General features: G+C 42.7%; 1 protein-coding gene across 1 annotated transcript in view; it reads right to left on the bottom strand.

The window, feature by feature from the left end:
* Positions 1 to 18,325, bottom strand: part of LOC121552800 (bromo adjacent homology domain-containing 1 protein-like) — a 66,547-nt gene that overhangs the window by 15,099 nt on the left and 33,123 nt on the right. The window contains exon 2 of the mRNA XM_041865844.2: positions 2,586 to 4,376. Within this exon, the coding sequence (XP_041721778.2) occupies positions 2,586 to 4,356 (1,771 nt within the window). The 5' untranslated portion in view covers positions 4,357 to 4,376. The remainder of the gene's footprint in view (positions 1 to 2,585; positions 4,377 to 18,325) is intronic.

The following is an 18,325-nucleotide window of genomic DNA, read 5'->3' as shown; positions in this document are numbered from 1 at the left end:
CCTAAATGGCAATAGGCCTAGCTGATTATTGAGTTGTCAAATCTTGCGCATTCATTGTTTCATTGTGTGAATTATTTGCCCTTTGATTGTTTATTTTGATAAATTCCCCATTACATAGTGGCTTGCGAAAGTATTCACCCCTCTTGGCATTTTTCCTATTTTGTTGCCTTACAACCTGGAATTAAAATGGATTTTTTGGGGGTTGGTATCATTTGATTTACGCAACATGCCTACCACTTTGAAGATGCAAAATATTTTTTATTGTGAAACAAACAAGAAATAAGACAAAAAAAACGGAAAACTTGCGCGTGCATAACTATTCTTCAAGGAAAAACTGCTCCAGCTCCTTCAACTTGGATGGGTTCCACTGGTGTACTGCAATCTTTAAGTCATACCACAGATTCTCAATTGGATTGAGGTCTGGGCTTTGTCTAGGCCATTCCAAGACATTTAAATGTTTCCCCTTAAACCACTCAAGTGTTGCTTTAGCAGTATGCTTAGGGTCATTGTCCTGCTGGAAGGTGAACCTCCGTCCCAGTCTCAAATCTCTGGAAGACTGAAACAGGTTTCCCTCAAGAATGTCCCTGTATTTAGCGCCATCCATCATTCCTTCAATTCGGACCAGTTTCCCAGTCCCTGCCGATGAAAAACATCCCCACAGCATGATGCTGCCACCACCATGCTTCACTGTGGGGATGGTGTTCTCGGGGTGATGAGAGGTGTTGGGTTTGCGCCAGACATAGTGTTTTCCTTGATGGCCAAAAAGTTCAATTTTAGTCTCATCTGACCAGAGTACCTTCTTCCATATGTTTGGGGAGTCTCCCACATGCCTTTTGGCGAACACCAAACGTGTGTGCTTATTTTTTTCTTTAAGCAATGGCTTTTTTCTGGCCACTCTTCCGTAAAGCCCAGCTCTGTGGAGTGTACAGCTTAAAGTGGTCCTATGGACAGATACTCCAATCTCCGCTGTGGAGCTTTGCAGCTCCTTCAGGGTTATCTTTGGTCTCTTTGTTGCCTCTCTGATTAATGCCCTCCTTGCCTGGTCTGTGAGTTTTGGTGGGCAGCCCTCTCTTGGCAGGTTTGTTGTGGTGCCATATTCTTTCAATTTTTTAATAATGGATTTAATGGTGCTCCGTGGGATGTTCAAAGTTTCTGATATTTTTTTATAACCCAACCCTCATCTGTACTTCTCCACATCTTTGTCCCTGACCTGTTTGGAGAGCTCCTTGGTCTTCATGGTGCCGCTTGCTTAGTGGTGTCCCTTGCTTAGTGGTGTTTCAGACTCTGGGGCCTTTCAGAACAGGTGTATATATACTGAGATCATGTGACAGATCATATGACACTTAGATTGCACACAGGTGGACTTTATTTAACTAATTATGTGACTTCTGAAGGTAATTGGTTGCACCAGATCTTATTTAGGTGCTTCATAGCAAAGGGGGTGAATACATATGCACGCACCCCTTTTCCGTTATACCAATTTGGACTACAATTTGGACTATTTTGTGTATGTCCATTACATGAAATGAAAATAAAAATCAATTTCAATTACAGGTTGTAATGCAACAAAATAGGAAACACGCCAAGGGGGATGAATACTTTTGCAAGGCACTGTATATCACCAGTAGTAAACATATGTAATGAGGAATTGATAGAAATAGTATCTCAAGACATATAGAAAGGGAGGCAGACAGGCTGAGAAGAGAGATTAATGAAATTGAAAGAGCCTGAATTTATCTTATTTTCGGCTTTATGTATTTTGACTTAGTTGACAATGGAAGTTATAGGCCCACTGCTGCATTGACCTAAAGGCTATGAGTTCCATGCACTCATTTCTTTAGCCGCCAATGGATCACGGTGTATCAACGCGTCCATATGGCTGAGGCTGGTGCTCTTACATTAGTTTACCTTTTTAATTCAGATTTTTATGATTAACCATGTGACAGAGTTAGAGAAAACGTTATTATTTAAATGAAAATGTTCCACGGAAATGCGCATATGAACATCATAACTGGCAGATCGGTAGAAATTGTAGGATAAATTGTAAGGTTCTCCAAACTTGAAACTCTAACAGGGATTTTAATCTCTGTCACATATGGAACCACTCTCATCAAGTGCGCTGTTTGAACATTTTGGCAAATGTTTGAAAATGACTTTTTATTGGCTGCTTCATTACAGGAGTTGCATGTTCGGTTAAGATTAATTACCATAATCGAAATGTGATTTCTTTCATTCTGAGCACCGTGGGTGGACGCCCTAATGGGTTACATATGGATCCAGTAAATGCATATGTGTCCGGTAAATTTCTGAAATAGCCTGTAAATTAAAATCTTCCCTGTGACGTTGTCCGCCACCACATTTTACTAACGGAAACCCTGATTAGACCATGCTCCCCAAATATGCTAATTTATGGTACCCATCAAAACCACAACGAAGGCTGGTCACTTGTGAAAACACAGCAAAGGCTGGTCCCCAGCAAAAGCACAACAAAGGCTGGTCACCAGCGAAAACACAACGAAGGCTGGTCTATGCTGAAACATTTAAATCAGCATATAGGGCCTAGTCAGTAGGCATACCTGTCTTACCTGTCTTGATGCCGTGTGTTAACCCGGAGCAGCCTGTGGAGAAAGAACACTGCCTGCTGTTGACCGGCTGCATGGCTCTGTAGGTGTAGCCGCTGACCCGGCAGGCCTCGCTGTAGCAGGGCGAGCCCACTGAGCCACAGAAGGCAGGTTGGGCCAGCGTCGAGGTGTGGGACACCGGAGGACCCAGCAGCTTGGAGCCAGACACCCTGCCGGGACACATTGTCGAGGGGCCAAAGTTCAGAGGTCGCGAGCTGAGGGTGGTCGACGTTGCTCCGGGGTGTGCGATGTGGACGTAGTAGCTGGAGAAGCAGGCGGGGTCAGCGGTGCATAGACAGGGGTGGGGGCTGAGGGTCAGGGCTGCATGGGAGTGAGGGTGGGCCATGGAGGGCGATGTCACCAGGCACTCCTGCTTCACAGAGGTCATGGCAGAGTTTAAAGGTCGTTCTTCTGAGTCGGCATAGGCCTTCTGACCCAGGAACAATGCTAGGCGGTGGCAGTACTCCACAGAGCCCTCTGGAGGGCAGCAGTAGTACGGGCTCAGCTCTGCCTCCACCTGCTCCTCTTTGACAACAGGCTTCAGCGGGTAGGCTAGCATGCTGCACGACTGGTAGCCTGGTTTGGTTAGCCGATGGGTGCAACCTCCAGACTCCCACTCCACTTTGGGCTCAAAGTTGGACTTCTTGCAGGCTGAACAGCCTCCCTGTTCTGGAATCAACTTCCTTCCCTTCGGCTTAGGCTGGCGGCCACACTGTTTAAGATTCAGTCGCGGTTGCTTCTGCGTCACATCAACTGATGCGGCGCTCGTAGTCTTGCAGTCGGTCGTCGTAGTTGATGTTGTTTTCACTCGCTGTTTGCTAGTCGCGGAGGTGCTCGTTAACTTTAGCAGCGCAGCAGCGTTGAGTCCGGCTAGCCGCCGAGGAGCAGGGGCGTGTAACATCTGTAGAGTCATCATCCCTGTCTCTTTCTTCTCTCCTCTGTCTGGTTTGGCCAGTTTCTTGGAGACTTTCTTGGCCTTTTTGGAGCGTCGACACAGTTCAGGCTTGTGCGATGTGGAGGCCTTGCTGCTGCTGGCTCTTGGAGCTTTAGGACCTCCAGCCACCCCTCCCCTAGCTGGATCTGTCCCCAGGGTTGACTCACCGCTGGAGGGCTCCTCCTGCTGTCTCCTGGCCTGTTTGGCAGCCAGCTGGGTCTCGTTGGGTCTCTCCAACAGTAGACTGTTCACCGCCTCAGCGTTGAGAGAAGCTAGCCGTCGCTTACGTGGCTCTGGAAACGGCGACTCCTGCACATCACTGGTGGTTTTTGATTTAGTTTTGGGTATCATCTTCTTCGCCAGGAGTTTCCCCTTGGCCTTGCCTTTTCCTTTGCCCAGTTTCTTGCACCGGGATTCAGGTTTGACCGGCGGTTGGCTGGGCGAATCATTCCCCCTCTCACTGGTGTCCTCCTGCTCCCGGATGTCCTCCTCCAACCGGGTGAGTAAAACGTGACAGCTAAGTCCCTCTTCCTCTGAAGCCCCTCCCCTTCCTCGTAAGGGATATGATTTCCTGCTTCGCCTCCTATTCCGCTCCGGAGTCTTCTCCCTCTTGTCCATCATCTCTTTAACCCCTCCCCTTCCTCGCTTGGTCCCGCGCTTCTTCATGGTCCTGCCAAATCGCAGCGTGCGCTCAGGCCAGGCCCCACCCATGGTCTCACCATGTGGCCTATGGGGGCAGTGTTCCCGCCACCCTGTGCTGCGGCTCTGGCTGAGGGAACCTTTGTTCCAGGTGTGGGTCATCACATGCTGCACCACTGGGCCTGGGGAGGAGAGATGCACTGTTAATGTCACTCCTATAAACCCTGGTACCTTTTCAATCCCTAGCCTATCGCCTAACCTCTTCCACATATATTCCAAACATATGTACATACCCCTTCAGGTTTCACTAATATAAAAGTACGGCCCGGTTCAATTTAGATCTCTAGTTCCTTATCCTAACCCTTCTACTCATCTGAAAACACTGGACAGATGAAAGCACTATAGAATCTCCACTTATGGAGCAAAGCGTCTTGGAAGGCTTGATGGAACATCATTATACTGCTTACTCATACTCTCCTATCCATTTCTTACAGTTCGGTAAACATTGAAGTGGTAGGGGCCCTAGGGAAAGCGCTTAGGGTCTGAAATAAAACCAGGCCAACAGGAGCCGCATACCACAGAATACTGCATACCATCTTATCCATATTCACACCAAACAAACAAACAATCACCAGAGACAGAACTGTGTATTCAAACGTGCCTAAAATCCATTCTACCATCTTATCCATTAGGGATACATTCCTACCTTAATTCAAAGTCAAACACATGTCTTAATCAATAGTTCGGTAGAATCAGAAAAAAAATGTGTCACAGACAAACGCTCTAAAAGTGATGAATGTGCCTTTTGAAGAATCCATACAGCCATTACAAGAGATATGATTCTCAACGTCCAACAGTAGGCCTATTGATGGTTATTGACGATGTCCTACGTGTTTGAGATTTTGTACTGAAGCTGAAAAAAACTACTAATTATGTCCACATTATGAACAATAAAATGAAATACCCTATACACACACATGTATAATGTTGTCAATAAATCATGGAAAATAGATAATAAATATTGCCGTTATCTATTTAATTGATCCGCAGGCCGCCAGTTGCCAATCCACCGTGCTAAACAATAAAAATAAGGAACAAAAAAAGGAATGCAGCAAAACTGAAGTGCATGCCAACGCACTCAAAACAAATGAAAAATAGTCAAAACATGACTCCTTCCTTATGAGATCTTGTGAGAGGTCAAGAATTCCATCTGCACAGGGACAATGTTCTGACACCTTTTGGCATTCTAAACAGACAATCTAATTTACCAGACATTCGAATCCATCAGACATTCTATACTGAACAAAAATATAAACACAACATGTAAAGTGTTGGTCCCATTTTTCATGAGCTGAAATAAAAGATCCCAGAAATGTTCCATACGCACAAAAAGCTTTTTTCTCTCAAATCTTGTGCACAAATGTGTTTACATCCGTGTTAGTGAGCATTTCTCCTTTGCCAAGATAATCCATCCACCGGACAGGTGTGGCATATCAAGAAGCTGATTAAACAGCATGATCATTACACAGGTGAAAGTTGTGCTGGGGACAATAAAAGGCTACTGTAAAATGTGAAGTTTTGTCACACAACAAAATGTCACAGATGTCTCAAGTTTTGAGGGAGCGTGTAATTGGCATGCTGACTGCAGGAATCACCAACAAAGCTGTTGCCAGAGAATTGCATGTTCATTTCTCGATCATAAACTGTCTCCAACGTCGTTTTAGAGAATTTGGCAGTACATCCAACTGGCCTCACAACCTTTTGTGGGAGAAAAACCTACTCTGATTGGCTGGACCTGGCTCCCCAGAGGGTGGACCTATGCCCTCCCAGGCACACTCATTGCTGCACCCCTGCCCAGTCATGTGAAATCCATAGATTTGGGCCTCATGAATTTATTTTAATTGACCGATTTCCTTCTATGAACTGTAAGATTTCCTTCTATGAACTGTAACTCAGTAACATCTTTGAAATTGTTGCATGTTGCGTTTATATTTTTGTTCAGTATATTTCAGCAAACATTCTACATACAGCAAGCATTCTAAATCAGCAGAAACCAGTTAGACAACATTACATAATGTTTGTATCAAATAATTGTTACATGGAAGTAGAGCCCACTGCCACTGGCTTCATTCAGCAAACAAGTTACAAAACAAAACAGCCATGTCCTGTGTAGCCTAGCCTACAGGCTATTAACACAGACACCTAATAAACGTATCTAGCTACTGTATCTTGCCTACCATGTCTCTGTGCAAGCTACTCCACATTTAGACAAATGCAATTAAACACAATTATTTCCATGAGCAGGCATTAACCTATGTAATTACACCTTAACACTATGTGAGATATGGGGGCTAAGACAAGGGGACCGACAACTTGCCCAAAATACCCCCGTACAGGGTAAGGTGTTTTGAACTGATGCAGAGGGGTATTTTGAACACTTTCTATGCCAGAATTAAAAAGATCTAACACGATTCGGCTTGTTTGTCATTAAATGGTCTTCTGGTAGTCTACAGTCCATCTAAATCGATTCAAACACTAACTGGAACACCTGAGCGTCGCCCTCGTGACCCATTTGACTTGATCAAACATACCAAACGTCCGATAGCCTACTTGAGGACATCGGGCCGATATACAGTAGACAGGCTGCGCCTCGCTCGCTTGAAGTCTGTGAGTAGCCTGGCATCCGAAGTAACTGCTATTTCTATAGGGCTACGGGCGACCCAAACACATCGCGGCCAAAATAAGACTGCCACAAACACATATTCTATGCCATTTATGAAAATAATATCGAAATAAGTACATATTCTAACACTATTTAGTCTAAACCCCATGGATATCGCATGCTAGCAAGCTACAGCTATCGATTCTGCAAGGCAGAAGGGATTTCGTTCGCTGAAGCGAAAATAGGTTCTGCACTCATTTTTGGACGGGCTCGGAACGCAACTTAAACACTCCGCACTCGAAAACCGTTACGGACGAAATATTTTAGAGATATTAACTTACACACTCCGTCATACTATGCCTGGAGATGCGTCGAAATAGTTCTGGACTGGTGTGATGGCTGAACTGATCTCCGTACTGGGGAGAGCAGGCGAGTAGAGATAGAGAGAAAGGGAGAGAGAGAGAGAGGACGGTGGCTGCCTGAGCGATGTGCCTTGCTCTTCCTGGTTCGGCTTCAGCGATTTGAAGAAAACTTAATCTTAACCATTTGCTATACAGACAAGACTCGCTGACATCCAGTCCTCCAATGGCGAAAAGGACAGACTGTTTATTTCAAGAATAAAACCAAAATATTTGTAGAATTTGCGTCCCGCTGCGAAGTGGCTTGAATTACTTGATTCAACTCGATTAATGCACGGGCTATGGAGCGATGTTGCCCCCCTCAACGCCAGCCTCACCCTGTCATTATGTCGTGACCAGACCCAACCCAGACCACATCCAGTAAACCCACAACCCATGTTTTCACGCATCGCCTGGTGTGTACAGATATCACAAAAACATTGTTATGTACACCCAAGAGTGTAAAACATGCAGGGAAACAACACCAGTTCATTCCCATTCCCTGTAGTGGAATAAAATAATCATGCTTTTCAGATCACAGTCCATAATGTTATTAGCCTAATAGATTTTTTGCGTGCCCAAAAAGTTAATTGGATATGGAAATAATTCTATTTTTTAATCAATCTAATACAAAAAGGTCCAAATGATTGATGAAATGGCATATAGGCTGCTTCATGTACAATACCGCTATTAGGCCCATCTGTTTTATTTATTGCTTTATTAAATGATCTATTGCTTTATTATGGCTAAAAGCAAACATGACCCAGTCCTGTTGCAGAGGAAATTAGCCTTATCCAGCACAACAATAATATGCGGGCCTCCACACCACGTTTGAAAACGGGCAAATTATTATGACAAATTATAAAGATTGAAACACTGAGCACACTAGGGGTCTTGGTTTTGTGAAGGTGTCAGGTGATTACAATAATGCATAAGCAGCGATATTCAATAGTCCGGAGTGGTTTCCTTCCTCTGCTTGTCTCCTTTCCTTCAGCTGCATAGATATGAACTGGGCAGTTTAAATCAAATCCCCAGGGTATCCACCATTGCTTTTCCTTGTTATGTGTTTTCAGATCTGCGTTGATGAAGGAGAGGTGAGGAAGCTCCTTTAGACTATCGAAATGAAGGAGAGAAGACAAGGAGAGGAAGCTGTTCTAGACTATCCAGATGGACCCTATACTGTTTTACCACCCCCACGCCTTGCATGAAGATGAACATGTGTGATTTCATGGCCAAGACATCTGACCAAGCAACCACCAAACGTTGCCCTTTCTGATGTTTCCAGAATATCCCATTTGAACCCAAGGTAATTTTGTTTAAATATCTAGATGAATATCTGTCCCTACAATTTCAACATTGCAGTCAGAAAAGGACTTCGGCTGCAAACTGAACAGAACGTAAAATGACAATATCAGATGACTTGAAGCAGCTAGTCATGACTGACTGTTTCCAATGTTTAATTTATGACATCATTCTGCAGGCCTCTATGACTGAAGGTACATGCAGTAGTGAACTCCTGAAAAGTGCACATCAGATAGGCTAAGTGCATTACCGTTTTTCTTAGGGATGTAGGCCTAACGAGTCACCCCAGATTCAAATGTCTAAGATACAAGTGCATCGGTCCCAAGAACCTCAAACCGACCCAAAGGTAGCATGCATCGGTCAGAAATTATATTCAAAAGTTACGAATCACGGGTTCACATTTTTGTTGTTGTTGCTCCTATCAAATTCTTTCTACCTTCTGAAAATACCTAATATTTTGTGACAACTGACGCGTCCTCTCTTTCAGTGTCGAACTGCATGTAATTGTGTTGACAGTCATTGATCTACAAGTCATTTTGCATGCCGAACAACCCCAGGCAATATCAGTAGCCTAGTCAAACTATGCACTGTGCCCAGTTTCGCGCGCTGACCAACGCGAAGTAGGCGCCGTGTTCCTGATCTTGCACATCTGCGCGGCCCTTTCCAGCATTCAAATGCTAAAATGGCTTGCATGATATTAAGGTTTATTAGTTGATTGACAACCTATGTAATTTGCTAGGTTATTGTTATCTATGCCCTGTTAAAAATGTTGTATTTTACCGGAATAAAAGTAAGCTACAGGAGACAACTCATCTGGCTATACTTGCTGAATGGGGTTTACAATATATTTTATTTGGATTATTCAGGTTCACCATCAGCAATAGATTTGGTAGTTTTGCTTTAAACAATCAGTGTATATGGTCATATATAGATATACAGGGTAAAGTAGATAATTTCATAAGGAGGACAGCAATCACTTTTGCGAGGCCCACTGCATGGCAATAGCCAGATAAGAAAAAAATCACTCTGTTAAAACTTCCAAATGGCTAAAACCATTCGATTTTGAGATGTGGGTGAAATCTAAAGCTGTGCTATATATTCATTGGCTATGTCATAGCTAATTTGTAAATGATAAATAAATAATAAATATTGATACACCAGAATTTTTACTTTGTTACCACTGTTAACCCTTTACACTTGTGGGAATTGACCTATATGGATAGGGCTAAATTGAAATGTTTCTTACAGAAGAAATATGAAAAGCATAAGCATGTTAGCAATTGAAAGGGAACAGTTTTGAGATCATGGAAAAATGATTCGACTGAATCCAAATTTACACAGTTGATTTTATGTGCATTTTACATTTACTGTACTTTTTGCTGCATTTGTTGATAACGAAATCTGAAAATACTTGACACGTTCAGTAACATAAGAATATTTTTGGAAAATGTGGGGTAGGTGCAACATATGACAAAAAAATTACAAGGGTTTGAGTGAGAGGACTAACTGGTGTCTCCAAGTGTCCACACACCTCTCCAAAGTGTGCACAGTTCGTAAATTAATTTCAATGCATTTTTATGACTCAAAGAAGTGTCTTCAACTATAAAGTTTTTTTTTGTTGAGCTCTCCTAGCTGTGCCCGTTGAGGAACTAGAGCAAGCACACTTGTAGTTTTGGTTGGAACACAACCCTCCATCCCCGCCATCACACAATTACTGTTGTTTACGCAATCCAAAAACGGTCCATTAAAAATCGCAATCTGGGTCAGGTAGGCAGAATTTGAAAGTTTGTTCTATTGCCAACACGACTAGCTAAGTTATACAATACGATATTACAGTGTCAGGCTTTCACAATGCAATTCAGAGAAACAGATCGTAATTTGGGTACGGATAGAAAGGAGTGATGAGTGCATTCAGGTGCGTGTGCTGCGGCAAATTTGATTGACAATAGAAAAACAGGCTCATTCTGTTCAGAACAACCCCAGGGTATGACGCCATGTCATCTTGTAACTGTATATCAAACATAGTGATCATAAACGTTGGCACTGTATAGGACATGAGTTTTATACTATGGAAATGTGAAGTGCAAATTTGGACTCACAGGTGTTTGGCTTGCTTGTATGACATCAAAGCTGTATTTATTATAATCCTCAAAATTATAATCTTTCAAAATACATAGTCCTCTTAATTTACAGTATTTCCCTCACTCAAACATATTTTTTGTTGTTGCTAAAGTTACTCAATTAGCAGGAGGGATGGGGGCAATTTCTTGTCTCGTGAGGTGCTCAACTTCAGAACGGCTGTCAGTCAAAACCCATACAGCGCTGTGAAGCAGAGACCCTGAGCTCTGACATCATGTATAGCATGTTACTGTCCAGCCACTGCGTTCCAATTTAGGCATTTATCAGTTTCCAAATCTGCCATTTTCAACCTGTTTGTTTATGAGGGTAATTAAAAATAAAGGTGCAAGTTGGAACCAAATAAGGTACTTGAGAGCGATGTGATAGGGGAAACATTTTAGGGTCTCTGAAGAACCATAAATGGGATGGCTCTTTGAAGAACCATACAAAAATCCCAAACCAGAAATGTTTCGGCCCTCCAGGACCAGAATTGAATAGCCCTGCTATAGGGTTTTTATTTGCATATTTATCAGGGTTATTTGCATATTTCCCAGGGTGCCTTATCAGTGAATTTTAGAGTTACCATGACGTTTTGGTAGTGACAGAGACATGGTTGTTGCATTCATTCATTGTCAGTCCTGTGGCTTTCACCAAGTGAGATCCTAAATGAATATGTTGTCAATAAAATAAAAAATTAAGACAATACAATATATTTCATAAGGCCTCCTGATGAGGGCCTAGTTTTACCCTAATACAGTGGCCTGAAACTCATTACAGGCTACATCAGGCCTGCAATTAACATTATGCTGGCTTGCAAAGGGACGTGTAATTCCTATTGGAATCCAGCCAGGGTAGGGATATCCAACATTTAAAAAACATTCACCCTCAACCTGCATTCAGAATGATTGCCAGGGTTGGGAAGTTGAAGATATGAGATTACTTTAAACATCTGAACTAGAACAACCATTTCAGTAACAGGTGCAATAAGTCCAAGTAACAGATTGGAATACTTCAGAAAAAATGTATGTTATTTATATTTGAGTAGCATAAGATCAATTAATCAATGCAGAAACATAGATATTGAAACAAACAATTCTAAAAGTCAACCTGCAATAGAGCATGCTGGGAAATATGATGATGGGCGTGGTTTTGGTTCAACTCTGATTATTAACACCAACACTGGGATTATTTTATACCACTGAGTGTTAATTTAACTATTTACAGTGTTAATTTAATGCTTGAATCAACACTAGAAATGTTACACCAAAAAATAAACACTAGTTAACACTGGCTAATTTGCTGTGTGCTATGAAAGGGAAACATCTGCAGGCTTCCATACATTTCAAGAACCTTTTAGAATTCTGAAGAACCGTAGATGCCACGTCAAGAACCCAACAAAGGTTATTTATTGTGCAAGAGTTCTCCAAGGAACCTTATGAACCTTTTTCAGTGCAGGTTTAGTATCATAGTACTCGATACCATCACGATACTCGATACCAAGGCAAAAAAAAGAAGGCATATTAGCCAAAGTCACAGAATGGCACTTCATCTAGACAGATCAACTCAGCTACTACTCTGTTCAATCGTTGGGCATCTTTTGAGTTCAATATATTACATTTGCATTTTTTTATGTAAAATATTTTTCAGTGACAGCCATGTATGCATTAATTTTTGTATTTATTTATTTTTTATTTCACCTTTATTTAACCAGGTAAACCAGTTGAGAACAAGTTCTCATTTACAACAGCGACCTGGCCAAGATAAAGCAAAGCAGTGCGATAAAAATAACAACACAGAGTTACATATAGGGTAAAACAAAACAAAGTCAAAAATACAACAGAAATACATATAATATACAGTGTGTGCAAATTTAGCAAGTTATGGAGGTAAGGCAATAAAATAGGCTATAGTGCAAAATAATTACAATTAGTATTAACACTGGAATGATAGATGTGCAAGAGATGATGTGCAAATAGAGATACTGGGGTACAAATGAGCAAAATAAATAACAATATAGGGATGAGGTAGTTGGGCGGGCTAATTTCAGATGGGCTGTGTACAGGTGCAGTGATCGGTAAGGTGCTCTGACAACTGATGCTTAAAGTTAGTGAGGGAGATAAGTGTCTCCAGCTTCAGAGATTTTTGCAATTTGTTCCAGTCATTGGCAGCAGAGAACTGGAAGGAATTGCGGCCAAAGGAGGTGTTGGCTTTGGGGATGACCAGTGAGATATACCCGCTGGAGCGCAGACTACGGGTGGGTGTTGCTATGGTGACCAATGAGCTAAGATAAGGCGGGGATTTGCCTAGCAGTGATTTATAGATGGCCTGGAGCCAGTGGGTTTGGCGACGAATATGTAGTGAGGACCAGCCAACAAGAGCGTACAGGTCACAGTGGTGGGTATTATATGGGGCTTTGGAGACAAAACGGATGGCACTGTGATAGACTACATCCAATTTGCTGAGTAGAGTGTTGGAGGCTATTTTGTAAATGACATCGCCGAAGTCAAGGATCGGTAGGATAGTCAGTTTTACGAGGGCATGTTTGGCAGCATGAGTGAAGGAGGCTTTGTTGCGAAATAGGAAACCGATTCTAGATTTAACTTTGGATTGGAGATTCTTAATGTGAGTCTGGAAGGAGAGTTTACAGTCTAACCAGACACCTAGATATTTGTAGTTGTCCACATACTCTAGGTCAGACCCATCGAGAGTAGTGATTCTAGTCGGGTGGGCGGGTGCAAGCAGCGTTCGGTTGAAGAGCATGCATTTAGTTTTACTAGTGTTTAAGAGCAGTTGGAGGCTACTGAAGGAGTGTTGTATGGAATTGAAGCTCGTTTGGAGGTTTGTTAACACAGTGTCCAATGAAGGGCCAGATGTATACAAAATGGTGTCGTCTGCGTAGAGGTGGATCTGAGAGTCACCAGCAGCAAGAGCGACATCATTGATATACACAGAGAAAAGAGTCGGCCCAAGAATTGAACCCTGTGGCACCCCCATAGAGACTGCCATCGGTCCAGACAACAGGCCCTCCGATTTGACACATTGAACTCTATCTGAGAAGTAGTTGGTGAACCAGGCGAGGCAGTCATTTGAGAAACCAAGGCTATTTAGTCTGCCAATAAGAATGCGGTGGTTGACAGAGTCGAAAGCCTTGGGCAGGTCAATGAAAACGGCTGCACAGTACTGTCTATTATCGATCACGGTTATAATATCGTTTAGGACCTTGAGCGTGGCTGAAGTGCACCCATGACCAGCTCGGAAACCGGATTGCATAGCGGAGAAGGTACGGTGGGATTCGAAATGGTCGGTGATCTGTTTGTTGACTTGGCTTTCAAAAACTTTTGAAAGGCAGGGCAGGATGGATATGGGTCTGTAACAGTTTGGATCTAGAGTGTCACCCCCTTTGAAGAGGGGGATGACCGCGGCAGCTTTCCAATCTCTGGGGATCTCAGACGTTACGAAAGAGAGGTTGAACAGGCTAGTAATAGGGGTTGCGACAATTTCGGCAGCTAGTTTTAGAAAGAAAGGGTCCAGATTGTCTAGCCCAGATGATTTGTAGGGGTCCAGATTTTGCAGCTCTTTTAGAACATCAGCTGTCTGGATTTGTGTGAAGGAGAAGCGGGGGGCATGGGCAAGTTGCAGCGGAGGGTGCAGAGCTGGTGGCCGGGGTAGTGGTAGCCAGGTGGAAAGCATGGCCAGCCGTAGCAAAATGCTTGTTGAAATTCTCGATTATTGTAGATTTATCGGTGGTGATAGTGTTTCCTAGCCTCAGTGCAGTGGGCAGCTGGGAGGAAGTGCTCTTATTTTCCATGGACTTTACAGTGTCCCAAAACTTTTTGGAGTTAGTGCTACAGGATGCAAATTTCTGTTTGAAAAAGTTAGCCTTTGCTTTCCTAACTGCTTGTGTATATTGGTTCCTAACTTCACTGAAAAGTTGTATATCGCGGGGGCTATTTGATGCTAATGCAGTACGCCACAGGATGTTTTTGTGCTGGTCAAGGGCAGTCAAGTCTGAGGAGAACCAGGGGCTATATCTGTTCTTAGTTCTGTATTTTTTGAATGGGGCATGTCTATTTAAGATTGAGAGGAAATTACTTTTAAAGAACAACCAGGCATCCTCTACTGACGGAATGAGATCTATATCCATCCAGGATACCTTTAATGAATAAATTAGACATTTTTTTTACCAATCTTACAACATAAAAGGTAATTATTTATTTTAATGGTAATCGCTATTGATAAACTGGGTAAATCAATATGTAGCCTAGGCCTATCCACAATACAGGTGAATGCATATTCAATAGGGGTGTTCATACATTGAGTTATTAAACTTGTTCGGTCTGATTTCATGGGGCTACAATCTGTTTCCCTTCCATTTGGGACTTATTGTATTGCACTGATCAACTACATTTGAACAGAAGTAGCTTCTTTTATAAAAATGTGTGCGGCCTCTTTAAAGAGGAACTGCACTTGCTGATTTGGCCTAATTTTTTGCCTTGCTCCTCAAGAAATGCTGCCGGCCATGACAGAAGCCAAACATGGGTTGGCTTAGGGGTATGGTTTGATGTGGGTGTTTTTTGGGTGCGTCCTTGCCACCACCAAGACACACCCATCTGTCAGAAACTGCCCAGCAGCAGTTTCCTCCACTCAATCACAACAAATACACTTCCAGCAGGTTGAGTTCAATAACTACAGGCAGATGTATGGTGAGATGCCAGAGGAAGCTTTGAATAGGTCAGTAGCTTACAGAGTAATATAAGAAGAATTGCTGAATTTATATAGATATTCTAAACTAAGTGTTTTGATAACTTTCAAATGTAGTAACATGTCCATGTAGAATGAACAACCCTTTACATAATACCATAGAAGCAGTGTTCTGCTAATATAACAATGTCCACATTTCATCTTCCATTGTAATTCCCAGCCGGTACAGATACTGTGCCTATCAGCATTTTGTCTGGTGGTAATGGGGCTACCTTGGCAAACATATCAGAGTGGTCATACCTTCCTGTGTTGTGTCCTGTATACAACAGGAGTTCCCTGATCCTGGTGCAGAATACATAGGGTTTCTCCCTCCCCATATTAACTAATACCATCCAATCCAATAATAGAAAAAGACAATACAAGTAAAAGTTGTGTCTAGTAAAACTAATGCCAAGTGCCAGGTCTCTCTCCATTCAGAGACATCAGTATCAAGCCCGTCTGTCAGTCTGGACGTCATCACATCATCTTGCAATTTTCCTTGTGCTGGCTCAATAAATGTTTCTGTGAACACATACACACATAGTCACTGCTATATTACCAATGGCAGTTAGGATGGGTAATATCTGATACACAAACAGGTACTATGTTGAAGTTTGAACAGGTCAGACTAAACCTAACTAATTTTGTTCTTCCCATCGACGACCGTTGGTGAGCAGGCAAGAGCTGAGGTCTTTGCCAGAGCCGCATTGATGGACATAGCAGTGTAGATCAGCTCCTGGCCCCACATCAAAGATACTGGTCGGTCACACACAAACAGTGCACTGATTACATTATCAATGGTGGTTATGATTAGCCTGGTGGAACCAACCTGATCGCTGCGTTCACCTTTCTATTTCACTTCAGATATCATAAAATGTGACGTGAACTAGAAAGGTGAACACAGCGATCAGGCTGGTTCCACCAGGCTATGTTACACCCTGGACATTATATGCATCTAAGAAGTAGGAAATAAGCAACAAAATGTCAGTTTACATAAATCATGTTTCACAACTGGGTTATCAAATGTATTAAAGTAATGAAGTGGGTTACCTTCTGAATTTGTACAAATGATGAGCCTGTGAAAGCTGTTGCCGCTGACAGGTGAAGGTTGCTGGCCGGATACTTGCCAACATGTGGCTGACTGTTCCATTCATAGGAATGCTCACAGCGAGGGCATGTCTGCATCGTGCTGATGAGAGCTCCCTTGTTGATCTCTATGCTGTATGTTCGGCTGCAAACTGGACATCTCTCGAACAACTGCAGCAGGCATTCTTATGGGGTGGTGTTGACTGGGAGGGCCTGTGACAGGGTGATATAATATACAGCCAAGTAGTAAATAGCATTTTATTCTAAAGAAAGGTCCATTTTATTTGCTAATGCACTTCACAACCAAAATGACAACTAGTTGCATCTGCTTGGCTGGGGAATTAGCCTACTATTTTATCAAGACGTTTATTTCTTAATACAACTTTTTACATAACACACACATTACCTGTCGTTGTTGATGAAGCTGTATGTGTCATCAGGGCAGTAACTCAGATCACTATCAGAGGCCTCATGATGGCGTGTCCTTTTCATAGGAGTCCAGGGAGACAACCGATTAGGTGTCACACAAGGGTACTTGTGTCGCATGACACACTTTTATTCGGAGGTCTTGCCTGACAAGCTGTGAAAATAGCAAGTGAACAGTGAATTAAATTATTTTGTAGGTTGCGTAACCATTACTAAGAATAGTAAAGCCCCCTTTACTGACTCAAATAGCCGACCAATCAGCCTGTTACCAACCCTTCGTAAAGTTTTGGTAAAAATTGTGTTTGACCAGATACAATGCTATTTTACAGTAAACAAATTGACAACAGACTTTCAGCACGCTAGGGAAGGACATTCAACAAGCACAGCACTTACACAAATGACTGATGATTGGCTGAGAGAAATTGATGATAAAAATATTGTGGGGGCTGTTTTGTTAGACTTCAGTGCAGCTTTTGACATTATCGATCATAGTCTGCTGCTGGAAAAACGTATGTGTTATGGCTTTACATTCCCTGCTATATTGTGGATAAAGAGTTACCGGTCTAACAGGACACAGAGGATGTTCTTTAATGGAAGCCGCTCCAACATAATCCAGGTAGAATCAGGAATTCCCCAGGGCAATTGTCTAGGCCCCTTACTTTTTCAATCTTTACTAACGACATGCCACTGGCTTTGAGTAATGCCAGTGTGTCTATGTATGCGGATGACTCAACACTATACACGTCAGCTACTACAGCGACTGAAATGACTGCAACAGTTAACAAAGAGCTGCAGTTAGTTTCAGAATGGGTGGCAAGGAATAAGTTAGTCCTAAATATTTCAAAAACTAAAAGCATTGTATTTGGGACAAATCATTCACTAAACCTCAACTAAATCTTGTAATAAATAATGTGGAAATTCAGCAAGTTGAGGTGACTAAACTGCTTGGAGTAACCCTGGATTGTAAACTTTCATGGTCAAAACATATTGATACAACAGTAGCTAAGATGGGGAGAAGTCTGTCCATAATAAAGCGCTGCTCTGCCTTCTTAACAGCACTATCAACAAGGCAGGTCCTACAGGCTCTAGTTTGGTCGCACCTGGACTACTGTTCAGTCGTGTGGTCAGGTGCCACAAAGAGGGACTTAGGAAAATTGCAATTGGCTCAGAACAGGGCAGCACGGCTGGCCCTTGGATGTACACCGAGAGCTAACATTAATAATATGCATGTCAATCTCTCCTGGCTCAAAGTGGAGGAGAGTTTGACTTCATCACTACTTGTATTTGTGAGAGGTATTGACATGTTGAAAGCACCGAGCTGTCTGTTTAAACGACTAGCCCACAGCTCAGACACCCATGCATACCCCACAAGACATGCCACCAGAGGTCTCGTCACACT

The sequence above is a fragment of the Coregonus clupeaformis genome, chromosome 36 (genome assembly GCF_020615455.1).
Source record: "Coregonus clupeaformis isolate EN_2021a chromosome 36, ASM2061545v1, whole genome shotgun sequence".
Classification (NCBI taxonomy): domain Eukaryota; kingdom Metazoa; phylum Chordata; class Actinopteri; order Salmoniformes; family Salmonidae; genus Coregonus; species Coregonus clupeaformis.
Note: the sequence above shows the minus strand (reverse complement) of the source record. Positions and strands in the feature narration are given on the sequence as shown.